The sequence below is a fragment of the Callospermophilus lateralis genome, chromosome 7 (assembly GCF_048772815.1).
Source record: "Callospermophilus lateralis isolate mCalLat2 chromosome 7, mCalLat2.hap1, whole genome shotgun sequence".
NCBI lineage: Eukaryota > Metazoa > Chordata > Mammalia > Rodentia > Sciuridae > Callospermophilus > Callospermophilus lateralis.
Genome location: NC_135311.1, coordinates 8,974,299 through 8,988,650, shown reverse-complemented (window position 1 = coordinate 8,988,650; position 14,352 = coordinate 8,974,299). Strand labels below are relative to the sequence as shown.

The following is a 14,352-nucleotide window of genomic DNA, read 5'->3' as shown; positions in this document are numbered from 1 at the left end:
TACCAAACAGGTGGCTTAAGCATGTATAAGTGATATTCAGAATGGACCATAAGCCTGTAATCCATCCCACCGCGGAGAATTCGGCTTCTATTCTCTCATTGTCTTGATTTTGCATTGTTCATCGCTCCTTTTTCTCTTCCCTCAGTGATCATTCTGTGTGCAATTTGCATCAAAATATTTGTTTTTTTCCTTTCTGTCAGTATCTGAATGTTATTGGCAAAGTTCTCAGTCCCCCTGGTTGACAGTGTTTGATGTACTGAATTCGTTGATCTCCTGTCACAGGATCCATCATGCGGCCTGCCTGTAGCAGCTCAGTTGTGCCACTTAACTGCATCACTTACAGTTTGAAGCTACTGAAGCATCAGTGCCAACCCCAGAATCTCAGGAAATCCAATGATTCACAGAACTAGAGGGCGACCTTTGTGTTCCTCAGGAATTTTTTTTTTTTTTTTAATTTGTTCTTTTTAGATAAACAGGACAGTAGGGTGTATTTTGACAGATCCCATTGTTTATAGATACCACATCTTCTTTATCCATTCATCTGTTGACGGGCACCTTGGTTGGTTCCATAGCTTTGCTATTGTGAATTGAGCTGCTTTAAACCACTGATGTGGCCCCTTCAGTGAGGTATGCTGACTTTAAGTACTTTGGGTATAAACCAAGAAGTGAAATAACGGGTCAAATGGTGGTTCCATTCCAAGTTTTCTGAGGAGTCTCCATTACTGCTTTCCATTCACTCAGGAGTCCTGGTTACCTGAGCTGACAGTGGAGAAGTTGCCAGACATTAACTTGTAAGCTCAGAGCAGAACTTCTCATGTGTCCCCCAGTTGGCCGAGAAATATTGTCTATCATGGACTCAGAATACAACAACAACATGCTGTCGGGCTTAAGTTTCAGGAGAATGGACAAAATCACTTAAAATTTCTTCAGAGGCAGAAAAGGAATAACTGAAATGGTTAGCCTTGATCACCTGGCATTACCCTTCTTACAGCTTCCAAAACAATAGGCCTTAGGAAAAAGAACCTAGTGAATTCCGTGATGCATGTGAATGGATCAGTTTAACAGCATCATGGATTCTGCACCACCCATTGTTCATCACTTTATGTAAATAACACAAGAGCACTTTGACAACCTTGAAATAGTTGAAGCATAAAAGTCCACAGTGTATTTCAAATTTATGCCTGGGGTGTCAATAATGTAGACAATAGAAAGAATAACAAGCAATCTAATTTGAAGTTTTTAATCTTAGCCTAATGAATTCAATCAGCAACTGAAGAAAAAAATCCATTTTTTTTTCTTGTTGAAGAAATGTGTATGTTTTATTATGAGAGAAGGGCTTATACGTGTCGTTTTCATATTATTAGGGGCAAAACACAATCCAGGACAGGGGCCGGGCCTGTAGGGGGCATCAAATAATCCAGTTGGAATCTGTGTGTGCTTGAGTTCTCTCCTAATGCCTTTCTCCAGGAAGGGGGAAAAGACATGTCACTAGGCACTTGTTGAAGGAAACCTATGATAAAAGGAGAAAAATTCTCCCATTGACTTTTGAGAGATAAAAGGTCTATTAGGAGAGAGGCAGTGTGCTACGGACATTCTCCAGGGGAACTGGTTGGTGGTGCAGGTGGCACCAAGGACAGCAGCCTTTGGAAAGGAGAGAGTTGGGGACGGGTGGTGGGGGGCAGCTACTGTGCACAGAATAGTTCTGAGCATAATGGGGAACCTCCCCCAGAAGACCTTATTCAGATCCTCAAAACCAAGGCAAATAAGTCAACAAGGTGACATTAGAGACTTTGGTATCTGGGGCATTATTAATTCCTTTCTTTGCATTCTATTTATTTTGTTTATAAGTTTACGGAATAACAATTTATGCAAAATAAATAACATGTATTTAAAGTGTACACTTGGATGAGTTTTGACAGATGAAATCACACGAACATAATCAAGCTCCCAAACACTTTTATCACCCTCACAGCCCCTCACCCTTGAGCAAAGATTGGTCACTTTCACCTCCATCCCATTCAATTACTGCCATGCTTTATGCTGTCATTATAGATTATATTTCCTAAAAATATATATATATAAATGGAATCATATGGGATAGACTCTTTTGCGCCTGGCTTCTCTCACAAAGCAAAAAGATTGTGAGGTTCATTCATGTTGTTTCATTATTTATTTTTATTGCTGAGTAATATTCCATTGTATAGACATATTTCACGATGTATTTGGGTTGATGGACGTTTGGGTGATTTCACTTGTCATTGTTAAAATAAAGCTTGATATATATAAATCGTTCTGTGAATATGTTTCCGTTGCCCTTTGGCAGATGCTGTGGAGTGTAACTGCTGGGTTACATAGTAGATTCATATTTAATTTTCAAGGCTGCATGTTGTTTTCCTAAATGGCTGCACAATTATACATTCCCATGAATGGTGCATAGGCTCAGTTATTCCACATCTCTGTCAATACTTGAAATTTTCAGTCTTTAAATTCAGTTATTCTAAGGAGTATAGAATTCAGTATAAGGTGGCGTTATGATTTAACTTCTCTTTTCCCAGATGTTGAGCATCTCCTCAAGTCCTTATTGACTTTCTGTAGATCTTTTGTGATTTTTTTGTTAAAACCTTTCATCACTTTTTTTTTTGGTAGTCTTTTTTATTATTTGAGTTGGCTGAATTCTTTATATATTCTGGTCTGATTTACATATTTGTCTATAGCTTGATCTTTATTCTCCTAATGGTGTCTTTTGATGAGCAGATGTGTTTAGTTTTGATGTCATAAAATTTATGAATCTTGTCTTTTATGAGTTATGCTTTGTGTCTCCAATGTGAGAAAATTTGTTAAGCTCCAAATCAAAAGACTCTTTCTAGAAATTTTTTCATTTTCACTTTTACATTTAGGTCTAAGATCTCTATATAGTAACTATTTTTGTGTGTATGTGTTGTGTGCAATGCAAGGAAAGTTATTCATTTTTTTTCTTAGAAGTTTCCACCACTTGCCTTGGTAGGTGCTCATAGCTTTTTGTGTGTGTGTGTGTGAGGTTTGAGGGAATAGCAAATGCACATTTTTAAAATTTATAATGCATTATAATTTTATCAGATCCATGCTTATCAAATATTTTCTCTCAGTTTATAACTTTCAAAGTTCCAAATTTGACTAAATTTACCATTTTTTCACTTATAGTTCATATTTTGTATATCCTATTTAAGAAATACTTATCTGCCCAAATGCCATAAATATTTTCTTCGGGGCTGGGATGGTGGCTCAGTGGTAGAGCACTCGCCTAGCACGGGCGGGACCGGGGTTCAATCCTCAGCACCACATAAAAATAAAGGCATTGTGTTGTGTCCATCTACACCTAAAAAATAAATATTAAAAAAGATTTTCTTCTAGAAATTTAATATTTTTATCTCCTGTGTTTATATGTGTCACATTTCAAGATATTTTCTGTATGCACCTGAGGTCAGGGTTGATACTGACTTTTTTCCTATACAGATATCCATCGTTACAGGAGTCTATTGGAAGAGCATGCCTTTTCCCTTTGAATTATCTTGCCATCTTTGGAAAAACCTATTGACAATATAGGTATGAGCCTACTTCTAGACTATTTTGCTTTATTTATTTTATCTTAGAGTAGATCATAAGGCTCTCTCCTTATGCCAAAATGGACACTTTCTTGATTACAGTTGCTACACATGAAGCTTGAAATCACTTGGCATAAGCCACCAACTTTGTTCTTTTGTTTTTCTCAACATGATTTTGGGTAATCTGGGTCTTTTGCTTTTCCATATACATTTTTACATTGACTTCTCAATCTATTTTTTTAAAAAAATTTGATTAGCATCACACTGAATTTCTACATCAATTTGGGGAGAATTTCCATATTAACAAGACTGAAGCTTTCAATCCATGAATTTCATATGACCTTTCCATTTCATTAGGTCTTATTTAATTCTCTTTCACATATCTTTCATTAAATTTATTCCTAATGATTTTATGTTGTTTGGTATTATAAGTGGAGATTTTAGTTCATTTTTTAATTGCTTATTGTTAGTGTAATTTGATAACTTCTCTCAATTTTTTGAAAGAATTTGCATAGGATTGATATCTTTCTTGAATATTTGATAAAATAAATATTTGATAAAATAAACCAATGAAGCTGTTTGGACTCAATTTTTTTTCTTTGTGAAAAAAATTGATATGATGATGTGAGGGGGAAGAGAAAAAAAAGAGAGAGAAATGTGTCATAGTAGATTGTGTAGAGAGAGGTGATGGGAGGGGAAGGGAGGGGAGGGGAGGGGAGGGGGGATAGGAAGGGCAGCAGAATACAACAGACAGTAGGATTGCTGTGTGTATAAACATGGATGTATAACCAATGTGATCCTGCAATTTGTTCACGTGGAAAAATAAGAATTCATACCTCATTTGAATCAAATGTATGATACGTCAAGATCATTGTATTGTCTTGAGCAACTAATAAAAAAAATTTTTGATAATGAATGCAAGCTCTTAATAGATATAGTACTACCAGTGGAGCATCCCTAATCCGAAATCTGAAATGCCCCCCAAATGTAAAACTTTTTGAGCTCCAACAAGTGGAAAATTTCATATCTTGATCTCATGCAACAAGTAATAGTCACAAAGAAAGCACACTAAAAATGTTGCACACAACACTTCAACAACTGAACCCAGGGACACCACGGGGGAGGAAATGTCAGAGGAAGAATTTAGAAAGTTTATAGTTAAAATGTTTAACAAGTTTAAAGAGGGTGTAAGGAATGAACTTAGAGAGGAAATGCAGGAGTGAAAAATCATTTCAATTAAGAGAAAGAGATTGTGAAAAGGAATCAAGTAGAAATTCTGGGAATGAAAGAGCCAATAAATCAAATACAAAATTTAATGGAAAGCATCATCAATGGATTAGATTACCTTGAAGACAGATTCCCAGGCCTAGAAGACAAGATATATAATGTTGAAAACAAAGTCAACAATAAAGAAAAGATGTTAAGAGACCATGATCAGAATATTCAAGATATCTAAGATAATATTTAGAGTCCAAATTTAAGCACCATTAAATGGGTCAGAACAAAGCTTTGAAATACAAACTAAAGGAATGCACAATCTTTTTAATGATATAATATCAGAAAAATTTTCCAAATTTTAGGAATGAGATGAAAATTCAAATATAAATGCATATAGAACTCCAAATAGGCAAGTTCAAAAGAAATCCTCTCCAAGACACATTATAAAGAAAGTACCTAACATACAGAATAAGAATAAAATTTTAATAGCTGCAAGAGAAAAATGGCAGGTCACGTTTAGAGGCAAGTCAATTCAGATCTCAACTGATTTCTTAACCTAGACCCTCAAAGCCAGGAGGGCTTAGAATAATATGTGCCATGCCAACCAATATCAAATGGGTGCCAACCAATATTACTGTGCTCATCTAAATTATCTTTCAGAATCTAGAATGAAATAAAACATTCCATGATAAGCAGAAATTAAAAGAATTCAAAAAAACTAAGCCTGCACTGTGAAATATACTCAATGGAATGTGTCATGCAGAAAGACTCCACTTACAATTTCTTATAGTTTTTTGGCAATGAGTCTCTAATGGTTTTATTTTGTTTTTAGTTTTCTGCATTTGTATTTGGTGTTTTGTTTTGGGGTACTAAGGATTGAACTCAAGGGCACTTGAACACTGAGGCACATCCCCAGCCCTGTTTTTGTATTTTATTTAGAGACAGGGTCTCACTGAGTTGCTTAGTGTCTCGCTTTGGCCAAGGCTGGCTTTGAACTTGCAATCCTTCTGCCTCAGCCTCCCAAGCTGCTGGGATTACAGGCTGCACCAGCACACCAGGCTGGATGATACTATTCTATGTTTGAAGATTTTGTTGCTGCTATTATTATTATTATTTTCTTTTGGTATTGGGGATTAAATTCAGGGTGTTTAACCACTAAGCCACATTCCCAGCCCTCTATTGTATTTTATGTAGAGACAGGGTCTCCCTGAGTGGTTTAGGGCCTCGCTAAATTGCTGAGGCTGGCTTTGAACTTGCGATCCTCCTGTTTCAGCCCCCAAGGCAGCTGAGATTACAGGTATGCAGCCACTGAGCCCAGCTGAAGATGTTATTTTTGCTGTGTATAGAAAACTGGTTTGAAATTTTTTCTTTCAATGCTTTAAAATGTTGTTCCACTATCTTATTGTGCCAATCGTTTCCAAGAGAAGTTTGTGCTATTCAAATCAATGCTCTAAAAATAATACAGCATTTTTATCTACTTTTAAGGTTTTGTGTTTAACTTTCAGCAGTTTGATTATTATTGTCTTGGCATGGTGGTGTTTGAATTTATCTTCTTTGGAGTTCATTAACCTTTTCAAATTGGCAAATGGATGTTTTCCACAAAATTTGAGAATAGTTCAGTTGTAATGTTTTAAATTTATTGGTTTTTTAAAAATTATACATGACAGCAGAAGCCACTTTGATATAATTATACAAGCATGAAATAGATCGTATTCTAGGTAGGACCTCATTCTTGTGGGAGTACATGATGGTGAGATTAACTGTGACATTTCATATGTATATATACACATAGGAAAATTATGTTACATTTATTCCAATGTCTTTCCTTTTCCTGTCCCCCTTCCCTATTTTATGTCTCTCTTGCCTCCTGCTTCAATTCCAATGTGTATATTGTCCCACATATCCCTAAGTTTCTATCAATTTTTTCAACTTTCTTTCAGATCAAATTTTTTTTTTTTTTTTTTTTTTTTTTTTGTGGTGGTGCTGGGGATTGAACCCAGAGCCTTGTGCATGTAAGGCAAGCACTCTACCAACTGAGCTACATCCCCAGCCCTCAGATCAAATAATTTTTATTAATACATTTGCAATTTCACTTGTTCTTTCTTCTGACCTACCATTCTGTTATACACCCCATTTGATCATTTTTAAAAATAACAAAAGTATTTCTAAAATCTGTTTCTCTAAAATTTGTGTATCTCTACCAAGATTTTCTGCCTTTTCGCTCATTCTGTGTGTATTTTCTTTCACCCCATTCAGTGGCTGTTATTAAATTCTTGTCAAATCATTTGGACCTCAGAGGCATTTGACATTGTTGTTACAAGTCATCTTTATCCTAGAAAATCGATCACATTTTCTGTGTTCCTTCCACATTGAATAATTTTTTATTATATCTTGGATGTTACAAATGTTAGGTCGTGTGGTTTCTGTGTTCTATTACCTTCATCAGGAGAATGTTGGTGTTGTTGTGTTAGCAGCATTTTGTCCAGTAAGACTCTGTCTTCCCTTCTGTTGGTGGTAGCTCAAAGCTTAATTCTGTTCTTTTCATTCTTTGCTGTATTGGGGCTCTGAGAGTGTCCTGCACCTGCACGTGGAGTCAGCCTGAACTTTAGCACTGTTCATACAGAGAATTATGGGGTTTCCTCGGCTTCTCACTTTTCCAGAGTGCTACCCTCACTTCCCAGTATCTGCAATTGACAAGCCTCCTGTCCTTCATTCCTCCAGCTAGAAAGACGGTGGGATTTCTAGCAAAGTGTTACTCACCTACAGTGTGCTTCTTCATGCTACAACCTGCACGCAGGTGAAACCCACTGGAAACCGTAAAACTCATCTGTGTGCCAGTCACTTCTCCAAAATTCAATTCCTCTCCACAGTCTGGCTGCTCTTTTTAATTCTGCAGAATCCCCAGGTGTTTTCTGTTTATCCAATTAATAATTGTTACCAGCTGTTGGGCTTATCTGTAGTTATTTGACAAATATCATATCAGAAATGGGATTCCAGCTTGAATATATTTCTACTCTCTGGTTAATGAAGTGGTGATTCAGGATGTATATTTACATACACACTTGGACTTCAACTGTGTTAAATACTTGTTCATTTAATGTGTCTGGGCATTTTTCATGCTTTTCGAATCATTTTCTAAAACATAAATAGTAGTTTTATAATACTATGTCATACAGATGTACCCCAATTTACCATTCTCCTTCTTTTGTATATTTTATTTTCTATTTTTATAAAAAGTTTAAGATAAATTCTTTGCATCTCTTCACTTCCTCACAATAAAATTTTATTGAGAAACAAATTACAAGGAATTTTAAAGATTCTTTTTTTTCTTCCTTTCTTTTTTTTAAGATTTATTTATTCGAATTTGCTATACATGATAGCAGAATGCATTTCAATTCATAGTACACATAAAGAGCCCAATTTTTCATTTCTCTGGTTGTTTAAATACCTTTAATCCAGAAAACTTTTACACTATGTACTCCCAAAAAACGTTTTTGAAAGTTCCAACACTGTGTGGTATGGTTTTTCTTAATTTTACAAAAATGTTGACAGAAATTAAATTTGATTGCTTAAATTTTAATTTATTTGGTGGTTAGTAAAGTTTAAGATAATTATATGCATTTAAGACAATGAACTTTATTAAATCAATAGTTTAGCATAAGAAATTGTCATATTTCGAATAAGTGAAATATTCTTTTTTTTAAAGAGAGGGAGATAATTTTTTAATATTTATTTTTTAGTTTTTGGTGGACAAAACATCTTTATTTTCATTTTTATGTGGTGCTGAGGATCGAACCCAGCATCCTGCACATGCCAGGCGAGCGCACTACCACTTGAGCCACATCCCCAGCCCAAGTGAAATATTCTTTTCCTAAAGAATTACACGGGTTCTTTATGAACTTAGGACATTAACCCTTTATCTGTTAGGCACTGTGTCTTATTTTCCATTTTGCTTATGGTATCTTAACATGCCAAAGTTATCCAGTAGATCACAAATTTGTGTTCATGTGCTAAGACAGCTCTCCTAGCTCTCCTCTCCTAGTTAAGGGACCTATGGACGTCAACCAAGACTTCTCTAAACATGAAACTAAGTCTCCATCTGTATCTGAGACGAGGAGAGGATATCCCCATGCATCATGGAAGACAAACCACTTGTCAGTTGTGCTCTCGGAAGCAGAGTATTCTGATGGCCAGAACAGCCTAATGTTAGGTGTTGGAGAGAATGGGTCAAAGTAGGGATTGCTAACAGCAAAGGACCATTTCAGAACCACAGACTAAGGTCATCGTTTAAGAAAACCATAAACCTTGGCTGCTTCAGTCTAGAGACAGCTTCATTTTTCCAAAAGTGAGTATAATGGAATATGGATTAAAACACCCATGATTTTTTTTTAATGTACTGTACACTTAGAGGAGAAAAACCTCTTAACATACATGGTCAAAGCAGGGCCTTGCTGATTAATAAAGAGACAGGCACATGGACACATAACTGACAATGCTGGACCCCCTTTCAGGTCCCCGTGAGTCTCCACTTCCTGTCCCTACTGTCCTTTTTTTTTTGTCAATGAAATACTATTTGCAGACTATTTTTTTTTTTTTTTTTTTTTTTGTCTTGACAAACGTAAATTCTTCACTCTCCCTTCCTTGGACTGAAGGAAGTTGAATGGGCCTCTCTGTGCAAACTGCTCTTGACATGAAAATGTCCCCTCTTCCCTGTCAGTGGGCAATGAACAGGATTCTTCTTCAGCAACTCTTAGTCCCCAGCCTACCAAGTAGGGCAGGGTTGCTTTACATATGGTATGCAGAGTCAGAAAGGAACCGAGGGAAGCAGTCACCAAAAGAGGAAATAGTGGTTAGTGGGTTCTTCAGAAAGTTCTCAGAGGTTACAGATTAAAAATTCTGGAAGATTAATTCTGTGCTACTCTTTAGTTTTTCGCTTTCTCCTCTCTCTCTCTCTCTCTCTCTCTCTCTCTCTCTCTCTCTCTCTCTTTCCCTCCCTCTTTTTTCTTCACAGTTCCAAGCAGAGGAAACAAGTCTGACTTCTTCTGCAACCTCCCCCATGACCCGGCTCTCTCTGGTCGGCACAGGGGAGGCTTGTGAATGTGCTCTACATCTCCCCTCCAACAGGTGCAAGAGTGTGGTCCCCATTGCCTCGGACCACGGAAGCTCTGTGGTTACACTCATCTCCCTCCTGGTCACCTGTTTGTCATTCTGTGTGATCAGGGCTTGTCCTAATAAGGAAGTTGATCTGATGAGGAATGTCAATGAGGGACAGAGAGATCTCCAGAGGAGAGGACAGACTTTCTAGGTGACTGCTGATGGAACAGTGTCTGAGCTATAAATGTCTTCAAGGTACAGCAGTTGACCACTCCAGGGACATGGTCCCTGAAAACAAATCTACTCAAGAAATTCATATTCCTTGTTTAGAAAAAAATTGATATTGTGCTCATCATCTGTGAAGCCCTGTTACTCAGCTTCAGATTCAAGTTGACCGGGTCCCTCAACTATTTCTTCATGAACACCCCACTGTCCCTCAGTACCTGATGGAAAGAAAGCCCCCCCACACCCCACCCTCAGTGCTAATTCTTTTCTTGCAGGTTTAAATCTCCTGAAAGTGGGAATTGCTCTTTTATCCATTACATATCTATCTATTTTCTGGTAGCAGGGGACATGGGCCAATATTTGTGACCTTAAGTAGAAATGAGAATTGATCATAAAGAAAAGGGGGTGGCTTTTAGAATACCCAGGCAGAAAGGTGAGAAGCAGAAGGTGGAGTGGTGTTGGGAATCTTGGGACTACTCTGCCCTTGCATCCAGACAGACTCCTCTGCCTGCCATCTGTGGCCTTGGACAACCTTCTCAACCTCCCTATGCCTCGGCTTCTGTATTTGTAAGATGAGAATAGTGATGTCTATCTCATAAGACTGTTGTGAAGATTGAGTGCATTAACACAAATAAAGGGTGTGGAACTACTCGTGGGATTTCCCTATCCCTCGAACCACTGTTGCTGTTGTCTCATTCTGTGTGACCATGTGTCTCAATTTCTTTTTACCCTTTTTTTCTTTTTTGCCTTTGCTTCCGGGGAGATTTTGTTTTGTTTTGTTTTGGGTACGAGGGCACCAGGCGAGGGAACTCAGGAGCACTCAGCCACTGAGCCACACCCCCAGCCCTATTTTGTATTTATTTAGAGACAGGGTCTCACTGACTTGCTTAGTGCCTTGCTGTTGCTAAGGCTGGCTTTGAACTCGAAATCCTCCTGCCTCAGCCTCCTGAGCTGCTGGGATTACAGGCGTGGGCCACTGCACCCTGCTACATGACTCAATTTCTATTTTGTTTTTAAGCACAGAACTTTCCGCTTTCTGAGATTACCTTGTTGATTTACTTGTTTGTAGAATCAGTCTTCTCCACTGCCTTATGACTGACTCCATTCATCACCTTTGTTATGGTTTGGGTATGAGGTGTACCCACAAAGCTCCTGTTAATGCAGAAATATTCAGAGGTAAGAGCATTAGATCATGGGAGCTGTAACCTAATGAGTCCATCCTAGTGTGAATGGACTAACTGGGTGGTAACCGTCAGCAAGTAGAGGTGAGGAAGAGCTGGCTCACTAGGAGTTCCTGAAAGGCCCGTCTTCCCTCTGCTCCTTCTCACCCCTCTCCTCTCTGCTTCTCCACCATGCCATGATGTTCTGACTGCCCAGGCCCAGAGCAAGGGACTCAGATGGCCATGGACCGAACCTATGAGACCATGAACCAAGGTAAACGTTCTCTCCTCTAAGTTGTTCTTATCAGGTGTCTCGGACACAGTGATGCAAAGCTGACCAACACAATTTCCTTTCAGGAACCATCTAACCTGGGGTTGTGATGCTGTTGCAATCTGCTTCCATTTCTTGCCAGTATATCATGCAAAACCATCAAGAAGCAAGCCCCAGGGCTAGGGCTGGGGGTCCACGGTAGAGCGCTCGTCTAGCACTCGCAAGCCCTGGGTTTGACCCTCAGCACCATATAAAAATAAGAGAATTTTTTATTTGTGTCCAACTACAACTAAAAAATAAATACATATAAAAAAGAAGCAAGCTCTAGTTTTTCTTTTTTAGTAAACGAGTTATGTGAATATTGTTTAGCCATAAAGAAGAATGAAATAGTGTCATTTTTCAGGGAAAAGGATGGAACAGGAGATTATGTTAAGCAAAATAAGCCAGATGAAAAACAAGTATTGCATGTTTTCTCTCATATGTGAATTTAGAAATTTAAAAAAAAAGGTGGGGGGACTGTTAGGGAAAGAAAAGGCCAGAGGGAGGGGAGGAGAAACAGGGAAATATGCAGGTATGAAACTGTCACAGTGAATCTCCTTATTTTGTACAATTAATATACACTAATAATCATACTTTTTAAATAAGAAATTCTACATGAGGCTATAGGTGTGGACTGAGAGAGGAAGGCTATGCAGCCTATATACATACATACATACATAGGTACATATTTCCTTTTGAGGAACTGCCACTCTTCATGCACAACCTTGTGGCTAGGTAACACCTCACTCAGGATAAGCCATACAAGTTGCACGCTCACTTGATATTCCACGGTTAAGCATTAAATTTCTAGTAAGATAGTGTCAAACTAGGTACTATTTCTCAAAAGAATGTTTATTTCCAGAAAATAGAATAGTTTATTCTGAAATTCTAGGAGTCTATGCTCTACTCCTGCTCTGTTCCTCTTTTCAACACTTAATTCAGATGACACCATATCTGCTGTATCGTAAATCTCAAGTGGTAAGCTGCTTTTGTGGCAATCTGGAATACTACAGAGCTCTCCCTTTCCCTAGGTCTCAGTCAAAACTGAATCAAATGGGTAAGAGAGCCTCCAAAAAGATCTTCAAGTATTGCAACCTCTTCTTTAGCAATAAGGGGGCACAAGGCACAGCAATTTTCTTTAACTTTGGAGATGTCTTGACATAGGAATATAATCTAACTTGTGGGAGTTTATGAGGAGAAAATGAGATACTTAGTTCAGTATGTGACATTAAGTAAGTGCTTAATCGATATTAACTGTGATGATGTTTATTATTGTTACTATATCCAAAATTTAAGCATGACTACATAAAAAAAGGACTTTCAGACCTTCAAAATCTCCCTTCCTCCTGCTCCTGACTATAATTAGCAAAGTCAGAGAAGAACAGATATAACATCCAATTTACAGATAACTGCATCCATATCTCTTCATAAAAAGCAGTCTTCAAATTCAAGAAGCCAGCTCATATCTGTGCAAACAGCTGTTAGGAGTCTGCATCGTTTTAAATGTAGCAATATGTTCCAGTGAAGCCCTAGACTGCTTTATGGTTTCTACAAGAATCCGACAGGAAACATCCTCAGTCCGTACCTGCTGCATCCATGCGTGTGAATGTGGGGCCGGGCTGTGAGGGAAAGGAAGGGGGTACAATGGTTGTCAGGAAGGAATACAGTCTTTGGGGTTCCTAGGACTGAACCCTTCCTGATCCTAGAAAGAATGGACAGGGCTCTTGGGTTTCTATGGGTTAGTCCCTCTGTTATGGTGTGGATCTAGAAGGTTCTCCAAAAGGCTCATGTGTCGAGGGCATAACCCCCCAATGCAGCAAGGCTCAGAGGTAGGATTTGGGGATTAGAGCTCCAACCTTATTGGTGGATTAATCCATTGGTTGAATGAACTACTGAGCAGGTAGGGTGTCACTGTGGAGAATGGCTCATTGAGGGGGCATGGCCTTGGGACTGTCTGTCTCTGGCCCCTTCTCTCTCTCTCTCTCTCTCTCTCTCTCTCTCTCTCTCTCTCATTCTCTCTCGCTCTTTTGCTTTCTCTGACTCCTGACTGCCATGAGCTGAGCAGCTCTCCTTAAGAGATAAACTAAAATTTGGAGAAGGGAATGAAGATCTCAAGTCCAGAGGGCAAAGGCAGTGGTGGAAGGATCTGGAATGAGAATAAGGGAAAGAAAGGGAGGCTGTAGGTCAAGGAGGGGTGTGATCATCTGCTCCTGAATAGATAGAACTCTTCAGCATCTTCCTGACCCTGTTTCTAAAGACCCAGCTCTGTCCCAGAATGATTGACTGTGGACCCCACAGGGAAGGGTGTTGTGGATCCAGCAGTATGCCTAAGCAGAGGACCCACCCAGGGGCACCTGTTCCCAAGAAGCTCCCCTGATACGGACTGGGATCAGTGTCATTTACAGGCTTCGGGTATGGAACACTCATTTACTGTCGAACTGACACAGTAAATGGGATACTCATGAGACCTATGGGATCACTGAGACCCACTAGGTAGACAAGGAGCCTAGTGCATATACTCTGGAAGTGGATTAGAATAATTTAGTGCATGCTGAGTTTGAGACCGGTGGGCATGTCTTTTCATCTTTTTTTTTTCACTGAAAATGATGCCATAATGTTTATTAACATAGGTACATGTCCAATTCACAATAGCTAGACTGTGGAACCAACCCCGATGCCCCTCAATAGATGAATGGATAAAAAAAATGTGGCATTTGTACACAATGGAGTATTATGCAGCACTAAAAAATGACAAAATCATGGA

The 14,352-nt window shown here is 38.6% G+C and overlaps 1 protein-coding gene and 1 non-coding gene across 2 annotated transcripts in view; one reads left to right on the top strand and one right to left on the bottom strand.

Annotated features, from left to right (window-relative positions):
* Positions 1 to 6,774: 6,774 nt before the first annotated feature.
* Trnav-uac (transfer RNA valine (anticodon UAC)) lies at positions 6,775 to 6,847 on the bottom strand. The gene has a single exon. It is a non-coding gene; the product is annotated as a tRNA-Val (tRNA).
* A 4,674-nt stretch (positions 6,848 to 11,521) lies between these two features.
* Positions 11,522 to 14,352, top strand: part of LOC143403523 (Fc receptor-like protein 3) — a 105,547-nt gene continuing 102,716 nt past the window's right edge. The window contains exon 1 of the mRNA XM_076861576.1: positions 11,522 to 11,552. Within this exon, the coding sequence (XP_076717691.1) occupies positions 11,522 to 11,552 (31 nt within the window). The remainder of the gene's footprint in view (positions 11,553 to 14,352) is intronic.